We start from the raw sequence: 24,612 nt of genomic DNA, 5'->3' as shown, positions 1-24,612 counted from the left end.
CCACTGCTTCCTCCTCTTTTGTGAGTTTGTACTTGCAACACTTGATCTGTGTGCCTCTCAGTGGTTCTTTCATTAAGTCGTTGCTCATGGGCTTCAAGGGATCCTTGAAGTTCTTTGATCTTCAGAGACTTTATCTTTCAGAATTCCTCCATCACTACAACGTGGTAGAAATTTCACGATATTGCAAATTTTGCGATATTTTTTCAACAATCGTTGATTCTGTTATCGTTTCGCCACATAATTTCATCGAATTCGTCAGCTTAATAATTTGATTGAAGAAATTTGCAATCTTTTTTGTATCCTTCATTTGCATTAGCTCGTACTAGCTCATCATGGTTTGCAACCTTGCTTTCTTCATTTGATTTGCACCGACATTTCCCTTTTGCAGAATGTTCCATGCTTTTTTGGAAGTTGCAGCTCCTACAATCTTCTCAAAATCGGGAATATCCACACACTGGTGAAGAAGACACATTGTCTTGCAGTCTCTCTTCTTGTTCTCCTTGTGGATAGCTTTCCGCGCCTCTGTGGCCCCTTCAGGAAGGCTTGGGTAGCCATCTTCCACGATGCCCATGACATCTTGATAGCCGAGGATCACCTTCATCTGGATGCACCATCTTTCCCAATTCTTGCCATCGAGGATGGGGAAGACAGTGTACTAAAGGGAGGGTCTAACTTAATTTCTCGTGTTTATTTTTCTAATGCTTGATTTTAAAAGTTTCTTTTTCACTCCCTATTGAACTTTATATTTTGAGATTTAATTTATTTATTTTTTTGTTTATTTTAAATATTTTATTTATTTTTATTGCTTATAATTAGTACTTGTGGAGTTAAAAATTTTCTTTTTAACTGTCCATTTTTTCTCCCTCCCAAGGACTAATTATTAACAATAAAAACAAATGATAGATTAAAAATAGACAAAAAAAATTTAGAGGAAATTGAAATTTGACGGGAATTAAAAATTTATTTAACCTAAAAATAAGCATAACATTACTTACATTTCCTTAAAAAAATTACTTATATAAGTAATTGTGCTTGTATAGGAAATGACACATTAAATGTTCTAATGATAATTTTTATTAATCAACAGTCTTATTTTTAAACAACTCGTAATATATAAGCAATTACATGTCTTGTAGGTGCTCTTAGATGTTTAAAATTAATGCATATAGATTAAAATTATTAAATAAAATTTACTATTATATTTAAACTAAAATACTTATTAAATATCTTGATCCTGAAAGTCTAATTCAACCTCAAAAATTAGTTTAAGGAGTGAGAGTTTTCCCTCATTTATATATTCTAATGTGAAATTACTTTTAACCGATGTGGAAGTTGAATTATTTCCAACAATATTAATTGTTTTTAAGATAAAAAAGGACTAACATATCTAAACAAATGAGAATGAAGTAGTAATAGCCTTTTTATTTTCAAACTTGAGTTGAAAGTCAAAATTAAATTAAAAGCTAATTTAATTCTATTTTAATTATGTTGAACGTATTTTGTTTTAATTTTTACATTTAAAAATAAAATTCCATCGTATAGTGTGTAAAGTTTGAAATCTAAGAACATGCACATCCTCAAAGTCAAAGTAAAGTAAAATATTGTTCTGTCATGACATTTTCTGTGACTATATTTAATGTATTTCCACATCACACTTTAGTTTATAGTCTTGTTTGTTGTAGTTTTCCAAGTCAACTAATTAACTTCACCTAGGTAAGTCAAGTCCCATTTTGGAATTTGCAGGCGAAAAAATATCCAACCATAAGCAAGGAATAGTTATATCAGTGACAAATATCTTATAGTCTAATTTTCTGTTACCAAAATACTTTAATTGAAATAAGAAAATATTTTTTTTTAGGTTATAGACTACGAGTGTCCTTTGACTTATTGTGTTAGAGATTTATTCCGTTCTTAATGGGTGTGTGATTATCTCTTTTCTAAATTTTTTTTACACAGTAATCAAAATATAAATTCTCTTATTAACTTGATCATTTTTATTTTATATGAGTATAACTGAATCTTACATCATTATACTAATCCTTTGGATTTAAGAAAATATATTGAATATATAATTCAAAAACCATATATAAAAATAATATTTACTAATAAAGAAAATACTGTAAATTAAAGTTGTCTTTATTGATATAACTTTTATCAATCAAAATTTAAAGTGTTAACATATACAATATGGATCTAAAGTATAACGATAGTATTTTTCTGTTAAAAAGTTATTAATGTGTAAATTATTTATTTATTTTATTAATGATTGATTTTTACTTAAAAAATATGACTAATCTAATATTTAGTGTATCGAATAATGTATTGAGGACATATATACTTTAGATTTGTCGCATGGTTTTTGTAGAAATTGAACCCAGTCAGCTATGAATTAATTGAAAAACAATTATTATTCAGAGTCACGATGTTAACATACATTAGATTAATTAATAGTAATTTTATTAACCAATAAAAGCAAATTAAAGGTCACGATCACAGCCAACCCAGGTGGTTGGAATTATTGAGGGGAAAAAAGATCGAAATTCGAAATGAAGCTTTCAAAGAGACACGGCCAAGTGCAACTCACATCCCACCACAAGTGCCAACATTTTGATAAAGAGTAGTAATGATATTATATTTTCTTATAAATATTTTTTTATTATTTTATAAATAAAATACTAAACAATTTTTTTAATATTTTAAAAATATAAATGCATACAGAATTTGATATGTAAAAAAGTAAAATAATAATAATAATAAAATTGGAAAATTTAGAATTATTCTTTAGTAAAAAATTAACCATCTTCTGTATATTTTAAGTATTTAATGACACAAACAATCACCAAGAGTGAGGCTACCTCTGTTTCCTCCCCCACTTTTTCCCCTTAACAGTGCTGGCAGCTGCATGTATAGTCAAGAAAAAAATTTTTTTTTGACATAATTTAATTGAATTTAATATATAGTGATGATTGAATGAGATTTCACCAGAAAAAAAAAATTGATTGAATGAGACAAAATAATGGAAATTATTCATCCAACTAAAAAATAACAAACATATAAGCCATATTAAGAAAAAGAAATTGAATATTTTTGTTTTCTATTCTTTTCCTTTCTTTTCATCAACTGATCAAGTTGTGGTTTTCCCTAGGATGTAATCTTAGGTTCCAATTATTGGCTCCCTTTTGAATTAAAAAATAAGGGAAACAAACGTGGCATGTTTTGCATTAGGACGATCTTTTTCACTTAATTATTGATAGCATAATCTCTATATATATGTCATAGACGCAAATGCAATAAACAACACATGCACATATCTGTCAAATGGTCCAAGCATTCAACCACCCAAACTTAGATTAGGAAAAGAATTTAGGGGTCTTTTCTTGCATCATGGATTTTAGAAACGGAAGCAAAATAATATAATTTTGCTTTGAAACTGGGCATAGAGTCAAGATAGGCATGCAGAGTTACTTCAACTGCACTCAGAAGATCACACTAAAATAATCTCGGAGTTATTTAAATAAATCATATCATCTTGCTTTAATTTAATTGCTCATTTTGTACTTCCTAGATCAACAGAGGAATTTTGGATTTCGTTCCTATTTCTTTGGTGTGCTTATCAATTGTACGAATTGGTGTCTTAAATTAGGCACATCCAGTAATAAATACAAGTTTTTTTTTTTATCATTAATGAAATCTTTAGCTTATAAAAAATTTTAATTCCTTATATTTGATATTTCTCCACTGAAGTTCCATTGCTCGGAGTGCATAAGCAAAGAACATTTCTGATAATTTTCTTTAAAAATCTGTTACACGTGAAGCGGTACTTCCCTAGCCCCTCCACCATCAACTAATTTTTTTTGGATTATTATGCAATAAAGGATTCGGAAATATTGATAAAATTAAATAATGCGTTCATATTGGATAATTACTACAATTTTTTTTAATTATTATTACTATTATTATGGCTTTTGTATAGGTGTCTACGTTTGGGCACTGCATTGTGGGGCTTGCTGCATAGATCATGGATGCTCAAATTCTAATCATTTTATTATATACAAATTAGATTACGTAAAATCATTGGATCTTGGTGTATTATTTTAATATATATCACTAATAAGACAGAGATGATAATTCGTAATTTGTGCTACTCCAACTCCATTAGCCCCCACATGAAAACGAACAAAGTGAAATAAATGGGACTATTTGGATCTTCTAATCTTCTAAAGAGAGAAATCAATGTAATCCAGTTTCATGGATTTCTATAATTCAGCATTAATAATGAGTCTTGCTTTGTTATTATTGAGAAAAAAAATTATACATATTAAACGTTATAACTCAATATTTAAATTTTCTACATTGCATAGTTTTTATTTTAAAAATAATCCAACGCTTGATTGCAAAAACGAATTTTATATATCCAAAATTAGGAGCTAAACTGAGAAACAGCTGTATGTCTTGAATTCTCATATGATTGTACTTCCCCTCCATAGAGATTGGATATTTTCATTTTCCTTTACTAGGTGAGGTACTTCATCCTTCACCTTATTAGGTGACAGTGATACAAGAAGTGAAGGGGAACAGGGTAGGGGAGTAATTCAAGAGATATGAGGTGTCAAAGTTAGTGAGTTATATCCAATGAATCATCAAGATATTATTTATTATATGAATAAGCATGAGATGATATGAGCAATATATACTATCATAATTAAAGCACATCATGTGAGAGAGTTTATGTACTAATAATGTACCTCAACTAGAAAAAGAAAAAGACAATTTCTTTTCGAAGGAGTAATATTCATTTACATAAATTAAACTTTTAATTACCGCCAAGTGTAAAGATTAATCAACATGAAATTGTTTTAGTTTAGACAATAATTTTGAGTTAAAACATAAATATGTAAAGAGAAAATAGAAAAGGAAGAAAGTGCAAAAGGGAATGAAAAGATTTAGCTACATTAAAAAAAGACAAGTAATGCATATATGTATAAAAGAGACGAAGAGAAAATATAAAGACAATAAATAATAACACTAAACTACTTCTATAAATAAGTGAAATAACAAAAAATATATATTATTTAACACCTGTAATTTTTATTAAAAAATTAAACTATTAATTACAACTGTGAATGTCATAAAAAAGACACCGAAGTCGTCTCTATTTGCGGTGGTGTGAATCACAGAGAAAGATAAAAAGAGTATATAAAAAACATATTTAGACACATGAATCACGGCCATCACTATGTATTTAGGGGCTAAACAAATTAAAACATTTACCGACCAAACACATATTTAAATATCTACATGTGGTCACAAAGTCTAGGATATAAAAATAGACAAATCTGGTGATCAATTATTCGGTCCCTTCTAGTACATCATCATGTGCATGAGAAAAAATACAGAGGATCTTCTTCATTAATCAGAACTCGAACCGTAACTTTTGTCCTTAGTATAAAAGGACACTGATCAAAGTAGTGCTTCTATTAGCTGTAAGCTGCTTGTTAATATTTTAGAGTAACTTACGTGCATCAAGCACCCAGAAGAATCCAGATTAATGGTCTTATATAACTTGTACAGTAATCTTTCCCTTTTAACCTAAATGCCCCAAAATATCTTCCCTGTACTGAATCTATATCAAGAAAAAAAAATATTTAAATTAGAAATATAGTTATCTTTTAACAAGGTTCATTCAAATTCACCACCCCAAATTTATAAGGGTATATTAATATTTTATTGATGTTTAAAATTGAGCTGTATACAACTTTGGCTTTGTCCTTTCAACAACAACAAAAAACTTTGGATTTGTCCTATTGTGAGCACTCATTACCCTCAAGCTCTAGAAGATGTAATTTGGTAAAAGAGAGTCCAATACGCAAAAGGGTGCATGCCATTTTTGCTATTAATGATTGCAAATGATACATGATTTTGGTTAAGATTGTTATTATTAATTATAAGATTGTTATTCTCCCTTGTCAAATAGGTGGCTGCTTCCAATGGCAGAGAAGTTACTTCCATAAGAGGGAGCAGTGCCTCAATAATGAAAAAATGAAGAGGTGTTGTGAGTGTGATATTGACCATGTGTTATGGCGCGGTACCACCAAAGCCAAGAAAATTTGTGGACAAAAGTTGAGATGATGCAAGATATAATTAACAAGCATCTTTTTCCATGCTTTATTGCGTGTACGTGCTTCATATCAGCCAAACAAAAGGTGAAAACATTTAAAGGAAGCGGTTTTATGCATATGATATTTGTTTTTTTATTGCAGTTATAGGAAGTTAATGAACATGAAATAATGGGAATTAAACGATTTTTTACTAAGAAAACTCATGGAATTTATATCTATTTTTTTTACCTTATTATGTGGCTTTTGATAAACAGAATAAATACAACTGACACTTTGAAATACTTTATCTATTTAAAAATAAATGCTAATTAAGATTTGGTATAATATTTAAAAACTATTAAATAGGAGCATTAATCTTATTATAACTAGTGCAAAATGGTAATTCGTGCCTTTTGAAAGTTAAAATAAAATGTTGTAGTAGATTATAATAGTTAAGAATAAAATAATTCAAAACAAAGATACACCAAATATGATTATTCTCTTTATAATAGTTATAGATTATTCTTCTTCATTGTAAAATATATTTCACTTAATAACGGTATTTAAAGATAGCTACAAAATTAAAATAATTAATATTGCTTAATTTTTAAACAACAAATTATTTTTAAAAAAAGTTTCGGATAACAATGATTTATATAGAGAGAAATTTATAATGCACTTGTATGTTAATTCAAGGTGTCATTTAACAGACCTATCTCACTCACTGTCCAATTAATGTTTTTTTTTTTTTTTATTGATTGACGGTTGTAGAAAAAAAGTAAATTAAAGCTTTAATAATAGGAGAGGTTGATTTCTCTATATGCGCGCACGTGCTATATGGAGGTATGTACATATTATATGTAGAAGAAAGTAAAATAATGGAAGAACAGTGTGTACACTCGTATGTACATATTAGATGTAGAAGAAGAAAAGTAAAATAATAAAAGAAGAATGATTGAGAAGAGATATTTTCAATTTCTTTTAAAAAATCTCTACTTTTCCTTTTGTTTCATTAGCAATAGATACATAGTTTTTAAGAATTTTATACATTCAATTAATTCTTAAAAAAATATTAACAAGTTTAAAATTCTTTTATCACAATTATGAAAATGTCAAATTTTCAATAAAAACTTTTTGGTGTACCAAGATTTTGTGTCAATCTTTAAATGGTATGATGTATTATTATTTGCTTTAAATTTTTAGAAAACAATTTACAAAATACTAAAGGAATTTATATTGAAATAATTAAAGACAAAAGTCAATTATTTTTTGAAAATGATATTTTAAAAACTCATTTTGCATATAAAAGGGCATTTTCAGCACAAATGTTACAAATGTCTCATTTACAAAACATCAGTAACAGTAAACAAAAGAAGAAGAAAAAAAAAACAGGCTGACGATATATATAACCCACTTTGCAGCGTGTATATATATAATGACCTCTCATATTTGAGTATAATTAATTTTAAAGTATATTAAAAAGTGATCCAACATTGCAAGGTAATGCAAGACACATTTTCCCCCCTTTTGCTTTCACCTTGAATTCCATCTTAATCAAAATAAGTTATATATTTAATATTTTAAAATAAGTTCAAGAGCTTAATTTTTTTTAAAGAAAAATAGACATTGACAAAATTTCACTTTCTTGAATTATCAGACTCTATTAAAATTATTTGAAATTCAGAAGAAAAAAGATCAAATATCTGAAAGTTAAAAATAAAAGTATTTTTCATATATTCAGGTCATTTTTTAATAAATTTATTTATGAACACTTATAGGAGAAAAAAATGAATTGAATTTTTTTATAAACTAAAATTAATACACTTAATTTTGATAGAAAATATTTTATTTAATTTTAAAAAAAAATAACATGCATAAATTAATTTATATTTATGAAAGAAATTTAGTTATTTTATTTTCTTATCTTACAAATATTTATAGGAAATTTTATCTACACGTCACCTTATACTTAAATGCTTTACACTTACCAGCCATGAGAAGGTATCCACATTTGATTGAGACGATAGGAAGGGTAAGTATAATTATCAAAGAACAAAAAAATTGCTATGAAATAATTAATAAATATTTTTATTAGTAATAGTACATGTCTAGTTTAGTTTATTTAAAAAATATAAATTAAGAAAAAATTTAAATAAATATTATTTTATATACAACCAAAATATACATTGGAATACAAAATATATAAATAATATAGTATCTAATTAAAAAATAAAATTTATTTATATTTTTTACATTTGACTCAAATATATAAATACACCTGCAATTCACTGAGTTTTCTCTAGTTGGATAATAAATTAATCTAATATTATAGCCATATAAGCCAATGGTGCACTTGTCCATCTATAAATACTCATCATTGCCTTAGCTTTTTTCCTCCCCCTCCTCCTTTCATCTTTCAATACAATATTGCTCTCTAAGCTTTGATTCTTCTTAATTCATACCCTTCCCACACTCATTCATTGTTGTGCGTCTGGTAAGCTAATGCCTCCAATTGTTCTCATACATATTTTTTTAGATCATTAAACTTTTCTGTTTCATTCTTCACTCATTGCCCACACAATCCTTCTAAACCATGGCTTCTTAATGATTCTACAAAACACCCATTATTACCATGAGTGCATGTATAAGGTTTTGCCTTTTGAATTCTCAAAATTCATTAAGCAATGAAAAAATGTTCGGAACTGAAAACCGTACCTCTGTTTTCGAGAACACTCCCCAATTTATTTGGTGATAATAATACATAGACACGTGTCCACTTCTTTTTTTCCTTTTTTTCCGAGGCCTAAAAAATATACGTTGTTATTAAGTCTTGTGATTTGGCTTGTATATTCCGTTGAATCCAGAAAGTTTGATAAATGAGTGATTGTGTGACTCCAAAAGTTTATGCACTTTGGAAAGGAATTTTCTGTCTCATAAACTCTGTTCAAAGGATTTTAATAATTTGTTTCTGGCTTAGACCATTCCATGATTGCTCTCCTTTCTTGGGGGTCCATTTTTTTTTTCTTAGTTTATAATTATAATAATTGAAGCTTTTGAACCCTCTCATGTTTCATTAAATTCTGTGCCCTCAAAGGGGTACTGTTGAACCATTTTTTTTAATCTATTTACTTGGCTGTGGATTGTCCACTCAGAATCTTTACAAAGCTTTATCTCCAATGGATTTGATTACCACTTTGATTGTCTTCCTTTATGATGCTTTAGCTTCTTTCAGTGCTAATCCGAGTTAACAAGACCAAATTTTAAAATTAAAAAAATGGAAAACCAGTGACATTTGTTGGTTGAGAATCACAATGAATTCCCATATAAATATTGATTGGTTCATGTGGTTATGCATCATAGTGCTCACTTCCTTTTGTTGTTGTGTCTTTTAAGGTTTTCTGCCTGAAATGGAGTACATGAACCAGAGACCAAAATATGATTGCCTTCTTTTTGGTGAGTCTTTCAGTGAGACATGGTCATTAATTAATTGCAAAATCTGAACCCTCTTCATTTGGGTGTGATAATGATTATAACTCATTAACTCTTATATTTGTGTTTCAGATTTAGATGATACTTTGTATCCACTAAGCACTGGTCTTGCAAAAGCATGTGGCCAAAACATTAAAGGTGAGTGTCTCTTTGCCAATAAAGTTCTTGGTAATGTGTTTATTGTTTTACTCTTTATTGGTGTTGCTGACACGAGTGGTACAATTGATCTAGACTATATGGCCGAAAAGCTTGGCATAGAGAAAAGCAAAATTGATGACTTGTCCAACCTCCTCTACAAGAACTATGGAACAACTATGGCTGGTTTAAGGGTACGATTTAATTTTTTTTTATCTTTTCATTTCTTTGCTCAAAATGGGAATTCATTGTTGAATTCAGAAATCTCTGATAGTTTATGCTTGTTTTGTTTCATTGTCAATTCAGGCAATTGGATATGACTTTGACTACGATGAATATCACAGGTACATGCCTTTTTTTTTTGCTTACTGTTTTTACCCTCATTTATTATTCTCATGTGTGTTTGTGATGAAATTGATTTTTGAAATTTGGCTATTACAGTTTTGTTCATGGGAGATTACCTTATGAGAATTTGAAACCAGACCCAGTTCTGAGGAACCTCTTGCTGAGCCTACCCTATAGGAGACTGGTAAGTTGTTTAAAATCAATAGAATTGAACAATGGTTGGAGAAGTGTGAAGAGATGGGGGAGAGGTTGCAAGTTGGAATTTCTAAACTGACATTTCTAACAAAACTAACATTTGTCGATAATAAAAAAAATATAATTGCACAAGATCCTACTACCTAGAAAAATTGAAAAAAATCTAATGAGACCTTATTTTGGTCTTTTATTTTCAGATCTTCACAAACTCAGACAAAGTCCATGCAGTTAAGGCACTAAGCAGGCTAGGATTAGAAGACTGCTTTGAAGGAATCATATGCTTTGAGACCCTTAATCCCATCCACAAAAGCACTGTCTCTGATGATGAAGATGACATTGAATTTGTGGGGGGTTCAGGCACAACCAATCCAACCACAAAAAAAGATGCTAGCAGCTTTCAAATCTTTGACATCATTGGCCATTTTGCTCAACCCAATCCCCACACAGTTTTGCCAAAGACACCAATTATTTGCAAACCATCAGAAAATGCCATTGAGTTGGCCCTCAAGATAGCCAACCTTAATCCACAAAGAACTGTAAGAAAAATCATCCTATTTTACTTACATTATTGATTTTGTTGCCTCATATTTTCTCATATTTTTGTTTGTTCCTATATGTGTCACTTTCAGTTGTTCTTTGAGGATAGTGTCCGCAACACACAAGCTGGAAAACGTGTGGGTCTTCACACTGTGCTGGTAAGTCATTGGTAGTTTTGTTCAGTAGTAGGAACACTGCCAAACGAATAATGAGGAATCCAAGAATTTTAAGGTGTGGAACTTCACACACATATAATTATGGGGGGTACCATGAGAAATTATCAGATAGCTAATTTTTATGTGATTTGTAATTAAGTTTTTTAATTTATGGGAGAAAAAATTAATAACACTTCATTATGTGTTATGTATAAAATAATTGTGATCAAAGGAGTACTAACAACACTCTCTAATACACACTCTATTATTAGTTTAAATTTATTAAAAAAAATTTACAAAATCAAGATAAAAATTTGTTAGTAAAAAAATGAGATATATCAAATTTTTGTGAATCTCAAGAAATTTTGATACGTAATAAAAAAATGTGTTGAAAAAAGTATCTTAAAGAATATGTTAACATTTCTTTTTGAGAATGTAATAACTTCTCAAGTAAAACACACAATATCCACATAACACATGTAGTATTATGAATAAAAAGAAAAAAAAAAATTGTGGGGATAGTTGCTCCCACAAGGCAATCCTTATTGCGTGCCAAACTTATATGAGCCTCTAATTTATTGATTACTACTTTTAGGTTGGAAAATCTCAGAGAATTAAAGGAGCAGATTATGCATTAGAAAGCATCCACAACCTTAGGGAGGCAGTGCCAGAACTATGGGAAGATGACATAAAATCAGAAGTTGCTTATCCTGGCAAGCTTGCTGTGGAGACATCTGTGACTGCTTAGATCATTGATGAACAAAAAAATAAAATAAAAAAAATAAGAAAAAGAGAGAGAAAGAGAGAAGTCCTTTGTGAATTTCCCGAGTTGGGATGTAGTAATTGTATGTAGTTGATGTAGATGCTTTGATCATATTACAATTATAATAAAATAATATGTGTAGTTGACGTAGATGCTTTGATAAGATAATAATAAAAAATTAATATAAAATATTAAATTCTCCATTTGGGCCTAGCGTTCATATATATATGTATATTTTTCCGTCGTCTCCATCAACTGAGGAAGATTTGCTTTGCATTAAAGCGCAAGAGAAAAAAAAAAAAAAAAAAAAAAATATATATATATATATATATATATATATATATATATATATATATATATATATATATATATATATATATATATATATATATATAAAGTGAATAGAAACTCGATTGTCATTTTATAATTAAGTCAATTATAATATAAAACAACTAATATTTTCAAAACAATGGAATTCAAGCCAACAATATGTTTGCGTTATTGATTAAAAGAGGATGTTTCTTACTCAGAAATTCGAAACCAACAATGAAATATGTTTGAGTTATCTTTAAGAAACTTAATAGTAATATTCAAATTTAATCAACTGAAGTAATAGACAAAAAATATTTAATTATAAAATTTAGGTTTAAATATAATTTTTATCATTCTATTTTATTCAATTTACAATTTCTGTCTCTCTATTTTAAAATAGAAATATTTGGGTTTCCTATTTTTAAAATTTACAATTTTGATTCATTCATTGTATATTTTATTTTTTTATTAATATTTTGGTAAATCATTAAAATGTAAGAAATAAAAGTAAAAAAAATTGAGAATTAAATCAAAATTATGAATTTTTTTAAAATAAAAGGATTAAATATCTCTATTTTGAAATAGGGAGATAAAAATTACAGATTTGATAAAATAGAAAGATTAAAGTTTTATTTAAGTCTAACATTTATATATAATATATAATAAATAATTGAAGGTAAAGGTGAATGTGAAAATGGGAATTGCATATAGCATTAACCTGAGAAAAACTTCCCTTGATATAATTGTAATATGTTCCACTCCTTTCAATTATTTGCCATCATAAGTTTTTGAAATTCACTCCGATGATCCGATCCAATGCAAGAATTAGTTAAGAGCTAATCATATTTCATGAATTGTCTCACAGTTGTTTTTATCAATTATTGGTACCAATCATAATTAGAAGACGGTGAAATGGTCAACATGTTGGAAATTCTTGCCACACGCTATTAAAATAAAACAAATCACTAAGTAGGCTAACGTGTTTTAAATGCTTAACATACCTCAAATAATTAAGAGATGGTTCATACGCAAGTTGCTTATAACATTATACTCTTAAATCAAATCCATCATGCATTATTATTTATAATTAGGTCACGAAATCAATGGCCTACTGTCTACTACTGCCTCACCAGTCTTAACTTTAAAATAAAATAAAAAAATGTTTATTAACTAGGTAGTTAAAGTGCCAACATATTAGTTCTGATAGAGAAGATAAGTTTTTCTTTAACAAATTACAGTAACACTCCAAGAGCTTTTATCAAATTATATATAATTCTATTCCTTTTGATTTTGTTACACTAACACTCTTTTATATGTTTGAAAACACTGCATTAACATCATTTTGTTAAAAAAAATCATTTTATTTCAATGACTTGACTATGTGATACTAATTCCCATTTTTTTCTTCTTTCAAAATGATTTAATTCTTCTTGCATAATCATTACCCAAATTTTGTCACTTATAGCTTCATTTACATCCCAAACCCATTGACAACAACAACAAAGATTCAAAACACCTCTCCCCCAAACCCATAAACCCCTCACAAATTCCAAAAAATAGAAACAGGGGTGCTCGATCTTCACGAGGCAAGGAACGTGGTTATCCTCCCATGTGGGTGGTTTAAAAAACACTTCTGGTGGTGTTAATAATAGTTTCCCTATACTGGCAACAAGAACTCAAAGCCCAGTTCCGTTGCTAATTTCGAGCGCACACCCTTCCGGCTCAAGCTTTATCACTAACTGATTTTCTCCACTAATTGGGCCTCGACACTAAGTTTTTTTAAATTTCAATTGCCAACATCTATATATGATAGTTGAGATTTATATTTTTATATCATCATTTTTAAAAAAAATATTTTTCATTATAATTTTAAATGTTTTATTTTAAAATTTATTCAATTTTTTTGTTAATTTAATTTTTCTCTATATTTTAGAAATAAAGAAAAGAAGGATTTGTACGTGCAACGTTGGGTAGAAAACTTGTATTATCCAATTGGCAACGATGGCGTACGTATATCGCGTGCATATAATTTTTGCTGATTAATTAATGTATAAAGGCAAAAGAGTTTTTCCCTTTTAAACATGTTCTTTAAAGAATAGACTAATTAAAGGCAAATATTTAGAATATTATAGGGCCACTAAGAAACTCTAGCTATGTTCATATATCAAAGCAATTAGCCATGCTTGAGTTGTCGATTTCATGCACTTTACTTACGAATATTGCAAAGAATTGATACCTTTTGTCAAAAGAATAATGTTATTGATGATGGTAACTCCAAGAGTTTGTCGAGTAGAGCAAGATAATGTCTTGCATATTATAAGTTGTAGGTTTAAGTTTTCATTTGTATCCTTAGGGTAAGGTAATTAAATGCATCTTTTTTTGCAAGTGCTCTTTAGAGATTTTTTCTGCCTTAGACACACCATCCTATCCCCTTAAAACTGTAACTACCAAAAAAAATAAAGAATAACGTTGTTTATGCTTCACATTTTCATAATGTTTGACAACTCTTTCTTTTTTTCTATCATTCATTGTATCATTAATATTCTATTGTAGGTACTTTTTTTCTCTCTCTCTTTATTAAACAAATTGCTTTGAGAATATATATGAAATAGAAATAACATTCTAAAAACATATTTACTTCTTAAAAGTAAATAGTAAATATATTAAAAAGTAGTCACTATAAATATATTTTATCTTCTTTTAGTTTTTCAAAATATTTTTCAATGTTAAAAATATATTAATTTTTTAAAAAATTATAAAAGTAATTTTTTCACTACTGATAACATGATAAACATTGAAGTATCTCTGTAATTTTTTAAAGAGAAAATAATTTATGCATCAAACAGTAAAGTATTTTTATATTATTATCTAATAACAAATTATTATAATTATGTGTATTAAGTATTATAATAATTACATATTAAATCATATTTAGGATGATTTATGGTTAATTGAGAGTTTTATTTACAACATATAAAAATTAAACTCTTATTTATTTTAGTGTATGATTAAATTAATAGAATTTATTACTACTGGGAACCTCCTCGACTAGATTGATCCTAGTGAGTTATTAAACTCTTATTTTAAAGTGTAACATGTGATATGACATGTTTTAATAAATAATATTATTATATGGTACGGTAAAAAAACATTATTATATGGTAATCAAGACCATACTAAATTTTTAAAATTTGTAAACATCAAATAACCAGGGGACAAAAATTACATTAATTACTATATCTACAATGATTATATATATATATATATATATATATATATATAAGCTTTGCCTCAATTTAAAGTAAATAATGCTCTCAATTACATATGAAATTAAGAGTACGTATATATATTCTAAGAGTATTTTTAACGGAGGTATCTTTATGGGTATTTTATTCAAAGGTACACTATCTTAATTTTTTTCCTTATTAGAGCAAGCCTACATGGCACAAAATGTTTCTTACTAATAAATTTCGTATGTTTATAGGATATAATTGCTTACAAATAAAATAATTATTTTATTATAAAATAAAACCAACATACTATTATTTTAATTTGAAACAAAATTAAATGCCAATAAAAAAAATTACAGAAGTACGAGTTGTTTAAATTTTTCACTGTTGAAATAAATCTATATATGAATTGTTTAAATATATAATATTATGGCATTGTGGGAATACTTAAATTGTTTGGATAAAAGATAATGTGTCCAAAATGGATTCCTTAACTTAATAATATTAGAGATGTTCTAATGTTCTTTAGTTGGAGACAAATCTAAGATCTTAGGAGAACAATCTATTTTAAAAATAAAATTTAGTAATTATTATCATGAAAGGAAGGAAAAATTAGGGATATCTAACAAGTTTAAATATAAAAAAATAGGAAGGAATATATATATATATATATTTATAAAAAGTGTGGATGAACCACTGAGTTGGAGGAACTTTTTCTTTTAAAATCATTAGGCACAGATTTTGCCAAAGGATTATGATCATATGCCCTCGCAATGGAAACAACCATCTCTAGCTCCAGCCCCTGCTTCTGGTAGAAGGACAAGGCCACAGCCAAACACACCACTGCAGTGGCAGCCACTGGCTTTACCATGCCCTTCAGGAACTCCATCATCCATGACCAATCCGTGCCAACTAAAGGGACCACTAATTCATGCTGCAATGTGTGGTTCAGAGTTAGCATATTGGTTTTAAAGAAGAAATTAGATTCCATGATACGCTAGCTAGCTGGGGAGTGGAGGGGAGAGTAAACGTTGCTTTAATCACAGCATCAACATGCATCTATGTATATGTGGAAGGGCAAAGTCAGAAACGACCTTCCCCAGAATGTGTGTCACCACGTGGAGTCACTAACCTTTGCCTCTGGCGTGACACAGCAACAGATTCATTCAGCACTATTTTGGCACTTTCTTATTTTACTTATCATTTTTTTAACTATCAAATTTCATTTCTTCTTCAGCAAAGAAAAATAGAAAACTCTTGGGTCAATCCATTTGAAAGGTCGTGTATGGCGTGTATTCTGTTAACGTTTCATAACTGTCCAAAAGAAAGGTTAACTTTTCATGCAATTTACTTGCAGATGTAGCAAAGAACCGGGTCCCTTAACGAACACAAGCCCTCAAAGTTTTTAACTTTAGGCAAAGAAAAATTCTCTGAGATTAATTTAAAGCTACACTTCAGCTCAGATTGTACAATAAGTGAATCAGCTCACAAGCAATCCAAGTTGAGCCCACAACAACAATTATATATATTGCAACTAGAAGTCAGTCTCTATATATTGAACATGATTCATTCAGTATATTAGCATATATCATTGTTTGTGTGAGTGTGCATAACTTATAGAATAGTGGCACATGAACACTTCATCACTCTAAACATCACATTAGCACTAATTCTTTCTTTCGATTGAGTTTATTAATGGTTCTGCACTGTTAGTATAAGAAAATTTATACGACCAACCAATCAGAAATCGTTATTATTGGTATAACTTTTATAATGATTTCAGATTGAATGAACAGAGAAAATTTCTGTGGGTGTATAACTTTTTTTTTTAATCTTCTATCATATTATATTACTTATTATATTTTTTTCTCTGATATTTTCAGGTACAACTAGAGTGAAGTGTTCACCAATCGTTATTCCAACTTACATAGACACATATTGAGAAATCAATTAATGTCTGAGAAGGAAATGGAAGCGAGTAATAAAGAAATGATTACTTTCAGCGATGAAATAGTGAAAGCACAAAAAGAAGCTGCAGCAAAAGAGTGGGAATGTTTCGTGGACATCTTCAGGAGGAATGACAGGAAGGAGGAGTTGTTGTTTGAGCCTTTGGACTTGGTGAAGAACACTGCCATTCATGTGCTAGCTCGCTCAGGAAACAAGCAATGCCTCAAAGAGTTACTCCAAATGCTACCAAAAACAAAGCAGTTAGAAGCCTTGAGGAAGCCAAATTATGAAGAGAACACACCTCTTCACGAGGCCGTGTTGTTCCACGATGATCCAAAGATGGTGGATCTCATCATGGGTTTCATGCCATCGCAACGCGACAAAGACGCGCTTCTGGAGATGAAGAATAATCAGAATGAAACCGTGGCTTTTAGGGCTGCTAGGTATGGGAGGCTAAGTGTGATAAAGTATTTGCATGGCAAGCTGCAGCCCAGAGGCCTCCAGTCTTCTAAGCATTTTCAACCCAATATATATGGCGGAAGGGAGCGTCCCATTCTTCACACTTGTGTGCTCAATTTTAGTTTTGGTAACTTTTTTCTCATTTTTTTTATAAGAATTAAACCTAATTTATAACACTCACACACTTTACTTAACTATTCAACCCTCGACCCCTTACCTAGTTGATCATGATTTCTAATGATAAATAAAATTTTATATATGGTGACTAATTTTTCATGATAAGAGGAATGTTAATTACAAATATATTTTTCCTTAACACATTTGTTTAATACATTATATTATCTTCGGTCGGGATAGAGACTCATTCAATAATTTTAAAATATATAATTTTATATATACAGATAAAATGTGCTTTTATGTCTTTTAATGTTCGTTCATGGTTGATCTTAATATTTATATATATACTTTAAAAGTGAAGATTTTAGTCTTATATTTTTATATATATATATATATATATATAGTTGAAGAATTTTGTCGCTGGTTCTAATATACTAAGTTTGACAAAGAAAGAGAAAATTTACTAACTATCAGAAATACGAAGTACAAACTTTTCATTTCAAAATATAATGAATAAAACTAATTTTAACCTAAAATTAAAAGTGCTTAAACAGATTTCACCCTTCAAAAAATTAGAAAGTACTCCGGGCCAGGCTGAGTATTTTAGGGAAAATGTAGAAAAGGTAATTAGAATGTGTGTTTGTGTGTGCGTACCTTAAAATCTCCTTATATGTATTTGCTTATATTAAAGTGTGTTTGTGTGCATGCATACCGTCCCTAACCTTTGAAATCACATGCATGCAGGCGCTGCTATTTGGTTGCTGAAAAATGTGGATAAAAGTTTAGCCAAAGAAAAGTTTATGGTTCAGAAGAAAGAGAAAGAGAATACAAAAATAGTTTTGCAACTGACCTGTTTAAAGCTGCTAGCGAAGATGCAGTTGGCTTTCGAGAGCACAGGCACCCTGGAAATGGGACTCACAAAGAGACTCCTATATGAATGTACGACACTCATGATCATTACTTTTCCTTTTCTTTTTCTCACGGCTTTATTCTACTATTAAATTAGTTATATAGTGGATAATAAGAAATAAAAAATTAAAAATATTCAACAAAATAGATTAAATAAGTATGTTTTAACAAGTGGTTTTGGACATGCCCCATTAGTATTTTTCTTCTTCTTTTGTCCAGATAGATCAATGAAGTAAATAGTGCTAACTTACTTTCGTTAATTAACTGCAATTTTGGCAAAAGTGCTTCCTGAGGATGGATATGAATCAGAATTGGAAGATGACGCAGAAAACAATTCAGTCAAAATCGCAAGAGATGAAGAAAGCAGCCAGCCGAATGATGGAAATAAAAAGACAACCAAATCAAGTACCCTATTTCTTTTTTATTTTTTCGTTTTCCAAGACTATGAATGCAAATAGTGGAGTGTTAATAATAGACTTTTGGTTTAATTTTTATTTTCTTGCAACAACTTTTTTGTTGAGTTCCTTTTAAATATTTCATTTTAAGTAGTTTTTGATTATTTTTGACAAAACTAGATAGAAGTTGAGAAGTTAGTTGATTGAAAAATTAGTTTATTAAATTAGAAGTGTTTTGTAAAATTAGATTTTAAAGTAGTTAAAAAGTATAAAATAATTAAAAAATAATAAAATTATGATTTATTTAAAAGGATAAACACAAAATTTGATAAATATATTAAGGATAAAAATGAAAGAAATATAAAAAATTAGAAGCTAATATTTTAAAAAACACTACAAATTACTCAAAAGTTACTAAAAAATTTATTTATCATACAATCAAATGAGATTTTCAATTAATAAAAATATTAAAAATTAAAAATATCTTGTTAAACATAATCTTATAATTTTTTTTATCCTTTTTATTCTTGTTGTCTAAAGTCGTCTAATATCTCTTTTGATATTTAACGTGGATTAAATAAACCACATCATGTTCATTTCAAAAGTTCATGGTCGACAATAAGAAACAAAAAGGTTAAAAAAAAAGTAACTATAAAAATCAAAATAAAATCATTTAAACTAAGATTAAAAGAGAAAGCTTTTGCAATTATAAGGATTAATGAATAATTAAACATGACTTTTTAATGCTTTCTATTCAATACATTCTATTAATTCTATCTTAAAATTCAAGTGAATTTTACTGATCTGAAAAAAAAAAAAAGCTCGCATGTGTAATGAGATTTACTTGAATTATTTCATCTAATCATAACACATTCAAACACTAATAGGTATAAAAAATTAAAGTGAAATGATGGGTGTTAATAAGATATTTAGTACATTAAGAGTGTATATATATCATCTGCAACCTTTAGAAGGCGGTATTTTGGTACCAATCATATGAATAAATTGATCAAATCAAAGAATTTGACTGTACTAATTAATTAGCTGAATTGATTGTAGAAGTTGGAGTTTTCTCAAGAATCAACTATGCTTTCTGGAAATATGCAAAAGGTATAGCATGTGTTGTCAATAATTTATAGCTAGCATATACAAAATAAGTTAAACGGTATTTTGACCTTCCTTTTAAATGCACATATATATATGCAGACCGGTTCAGTTTTATCGGTAAAATTTGGGATCAAAAGAAGAGACATAAGTTTGCAGAGCAACTAGTTAAGTTGCTATTGGACATTGATGAGGAATCATGGAAGCAGTATCCTTTGGTACCCTTTAACGAGCCAATAGCACTTTCATTGGAGTTTCCCGGTAACGTCACAGAAAAGAAAGAGGATATGAAGCTTATAAATAGAGTTGAAAAAGAGGAGAGAGTAAAAAAATTACTTGAAGATAAAAAAAGTAAAAAGAAGCTCTACTCAGATGACAAAGTCGGAATAATGTGGAAAAGTACACTTTTCATGGCTGCAGCATCAGGGATTATAGAAGTGGTGAATCTAATCGTTGGAAAGTATCCTGAAGCCATTTCTTATGTTAACGAGGATGGTCTCAACATATTGCATGTGGCTCTGAAGTACCGTCAGTTGGAAATCTATGAGTTCATAGAGAAAACTTCAGCATTTGAGCTATTGACACAAAGAATAAGTAAAGATAAACGTACTATCTTGCACCAAGCTGGAAGCATGGAGTATTACAGAGAACAAGGATTGGCAGGTGTGGCATACCAACTGCAATGTGAGCTAGAATGGTACCATGTAAGTGTTTAGAGCTCTATACACTATTCATTAAGAAAGTATTATTAGTTAAACTATCATTAGCTCTATGGTCTCCAATAACTTTTATTACCTTATATGAATTATTGTTAAATACACGTGTATCATAGAAATTATAATTAAGACTATGAATAACAGATGCTTCAAGATCACTTAATAATTTATCTCCTTTTTCATGATTTTTCACTCTATAACTTACATTATTGTTGTAGTTAATTAAGTTGTATCATGATATGATTAAGGTGTCTAGAGATGAATTCCTAAAATAGAAGGTAACTACAAGCTAATTATAAGGCAAAACAAGTAAATTAAACACGTTGATCAGTAGGATTGTTACAACTTAATTAATTACCTTGACTTTCAGTCCTAATGTTAATTACCTTGGAGGAAAAATAATTAACTTTTCTTCTTATAACTTTATCGGGCTACAAATTAAAATTATTGTTTCTTGTAAAGAATAACTGTCTAAACTTTTGGAATTGTTGGTTAATGAAAATAATTAATCACTCCACCCAACATAGTGTTTGTTTTCATTAACCAACAATTTTTTTTTCGATTCTTTGAATAATGTTATTTTTTGGTTAATTACAATTTTATGTTTTCTTAATATTGCAGCGAGTTAGAGAAAAGATTCCAAAGCAATACTTGATGCATGCTGATGAAGATGGTTTAACAGCAGGAGATCTTTTGGACATAGACCATGCAGAGATGCATGATGAAGCAAAGCAATGGATGAAGGAAACAGCTCAGTCATGTTCCACTGTGGCAGTCCTTATTGCCGGTGTTGTTTTTGCAGCTGCTTATGCCATCCCAGGAGGTAATGAAGGAGGAAGACCCGTGTTACGTACCTCTTCTGCATTCAGAATTTTCACTATCATGGATGTCGTGGCTCTTGCCACCTCATTGGGTTCGGTGGTGATGTTCCTTTCTATACTCACTTCTTCATTTGACTTGTGGGAATTCCATAGGGCATTGCCTCGAAAACTAAAATGGGGTTTTGCTATGCTATTTTTCTCACTCATCACCACAATGCTAGCATTTGCTGCCACCATTTTGCTCACTATTCATATGGAGGGGAACAAAAGCTCGACAACTTTAGCATACAGTTTGGCCTTTGTTATTGTTTCTATATTTGGGTTGACACAATTCCCTCTATATAAAATGGTCGAAGACCAAGTGAAGGCAATGAAGAAATGGTGTGGCCCAAAATCGACGAAATCAAGATCCAACAAATCCTAATGAATTTGATCTATACTTTCATTATTCCCTATAATTCACTAGTTTCTTGTCATTATTATATACACTTTGAATTGTGATTTTGGTGAGTTGTTATTTTGTTTCAATAGTCATGCCGAGTTTAAAAAAGAATTAAAAATAATGAATTATCAGTTGTAAATAAAAATAAAAATTTTAAAATTTATAAATAGAACATGCTTCAAACTAAAAATAAATAAAATAATTAATTTGAGCATTTAAAAAAATTACTTTTCAACAATAAAGCCACATGTTTAAATAAACCGATGAATGGTAAGTACTATCACACAAATTCCACAAAGGAAAAGTTATACTAAATATGTGTTTGGAAACACACTTCTAGAGAACATAAAAATACAAACCACAAAATAATAAAAGATGAGATTATTGTAATAAACAATCAGTCAAGTATTATGCTTAAATTGTAAAAATTTTAAGGGTTCCCTAGATTAACAATGATAGGAAATTAACAGGATTTTAAAACCTATGATTCTCACAAATAATATATAAATAATGCATATATTTGGGTTGACACAATTCCCTCTATATAAAATGGTCAAAGACCAAGTGAAGGCAATGAAGAAATGGTGTGACCCAAAATCGACGAAATCAAGATCCAACAAATCCTAATGAATTTGATCTATACTTTCATTATTCCCTATAATTCACTAGTTTCTTGTCATTATTATATACACTTTGAATTATGATTTTGGTGAGTTGTTATTTTGTTTCAATAGTCATGCCGAGTCTAAAATAAGTTATGCTTTCGCTAGTTAGTTACCTAGCTACCCAGCTTTTGTGCACACAAGTTTTTATATTTAAATGTTACTTGTAGTCTTTGGCTTTTAAGTTTAAGCAAGATTTATATAAATATAAATAATCTTGAGTCTATTGATGGTATTATTTTATGAGGAAAAAGATGGTATGTAACTGAAACAATTTTATACTATTATTAAAGTATACATTATCATAAGTTTATTAATTTTATAATAATTACCATAAAAGTTATATCAATGACTTATTATTATAGCAAAATAATTTTATATTGGTTCTAAAATGTACTTTACATTGATTTCATAATTGATGTTGTTTAACATGATATTAAATATAGACATATTCAATATCACTTCATATTGATGTAGACTTCACAAATTCAACATTGGTTCCAAACAAATGTAGAATTCATAAATTCAAAATCATATACTCTACCACTCAATGTAGAAAATGGGACATTCTATATTAGGAAAGCCTTAAAGAAACATTCACTACTAAAAAAACACACTTTCGATGATAGTTCTCTTACTATTAAAAAATCGCATTTCACAACAGTTATGAGAGATATTTTATGATGATTTTGTTAAGAATCGTCTTAGAAATTAATTTAAAAAAAAATAAAAAGGAGGATTCTTAGACAAGTTTTCATAAATCGTCTTAGAAAATAGATCTTCTAAGATACTTTTCCAGAAAATCTTCTTAGAATGTCTTTTTTTTTAAATTACAAAAATAAAAAAAAAACTAAGGATTCATTTTTTTAAAAAAATTAAAAAAAAATATTTTTTTAAAATCGTCTTCACTTAAATTTTTAAAATTGCCTTAGAATGTATTTTTTAAAAAAATAAAAAATTTAAAAGATTAAGGATTCTAATCATCTTAAAAAAATAGATTTTTTAAGATGATTTTTACAAAACCATCTTAGAATGTATTTATTTAAAAAAAATACAAAAATTAAAAACAATGAATTATCAGTTGTAAATAAAAATAAAAATTTTAAAATTTATAAATAGAACATGCTTCAAACTATAAATAAATTAATTAATTAATTTGAGCATTTTAAAAAAATTACTTTTCAACAATAAAGCCACATGTTTAAAAAGCCGATGAATGATAAGCAAATTCCACAAAGGAAAAGTTATACTAAATACGTGTTTGAAAACACACTTCTAGAGAACATAAAAATACAAACCACAAAATAAATAGGTACCACAAAATACTGTATATAATTTATAAAATTGCAACTAAGCCGGCATTCACTTAACATTATGTAGCAAGAAATACTTTAAAGCAAAGAGGTAACACACGACATCATGTATACAAACTATAATGAATAAATAAAAGCTTTGATATACAAAATTTAAAAACCAAATTCTGATCACTTCACAGAACCAAATTCCAAATTAATGTTAAAAAAAATGAGAACAATATGATATCATAAATATATTAGGAGGATTAATTTAATGATTTGATACAAAATTAAATTAACCTCATTATCACAACGTGCAAAGAAGTTAACCGCATCTCATCTTTCTATTTTAGTTGGCTTGACAATTTTCTGGAGAGAAAAAAATCATTTATTAGAAAATTCAAATCATTTTTTTATGAAATTAATGGAAGAGTAGAATGACATACCTTGTTATTGAAGTTCCACCTCCCATTTCTAGGACTGAAG

General features: G+C 28.7%; 2 protein-coding genes across 3 annotated transcripts; both read left to right on the top strand.

Annotated features, from left to right (window-relative positions):
• The first annotated feature begins 8,456 nt into the window (after window positions 1-8,456).
• Window positions 8,457-11,920, top strand: LOC114418941. The gene is made up of 9 exons (XM_028384505.1): window positions 8,457-8,592; window positions 9,492-9,551; window positions 9,660-9,725; window positions 9,819-9,916; window positions 10,029-10,066; window positions 10,164-10,251; window positions 10,460-10,798; window positions 10,892-10,957; window positions 11,550-11,920. The coding sequence occupies exons 2-9, from the start codon at window positions 9,506-9,508 to the stop codon at window positions 11,700-11,702; spliced, it is 894 nt and encodes a 297-aa protein (XP_028240306.1). The 5' UTR covers window positions 8,457-8,592; window positions 9,492-9,505; the 3' UTR covers window positions 11,703-11,920.
• A 4,623-nt stretch (window positions 11,921-16,543) lies between these two features.
• LOC114419129 lies at window positions 16,544-22,262 on the top strand. Of its 2 annotated transcripts, none has more exons than XM_028384740.1 (7): window positions 16,544-16,858; window positions 17,143-17,792; window positions 18,527-18,721; window positions 18,974-19,096; window positions 20,146-20,196; window positions 20,293-20,894; window positions 21,528-22,262. In XM_028384740.1, exons 2-7 carry the CDS (start codon window positions 17,213-17,215, stop codon window positions 22,149-22,151), a joined length of 2,175 nt encoding a protein of 724 aa, XP_028240541.1. In that variant the 5' UTR covers window positions 16,544-16,858; window positions 17,143-17,212; the 3' UTR covers window positions 22,152-22,262. The 2 variants fall into 2 exon arrangements, with proteins under 2 accessions (XP_028240541.1, XP_028240540.1); XM_028384739.1 differs by lacking the exon at window positions 16,544-16,858 and adding an exon at window positions 16,869-17,018.
• Window positions 22,263-24,612: the final 2,350 nt, after the last annotated feature.

Source organism: Glycine soja, chromosome 7 (assembly GCF_004193775.1).
Source record: "Glycine soja cultivar W05 chromosome 7, ASM419377v2, whole genome shotgun sequence".
NCBI lineage: Eukaryota > Viridiplantae > Streptophyta > Magnoliopsida > Fabales > Fabaceae > Glycine > Glycine soja.
This window is presented reverse-complemented; position numbering and strand designations above follow the sequence as displayed.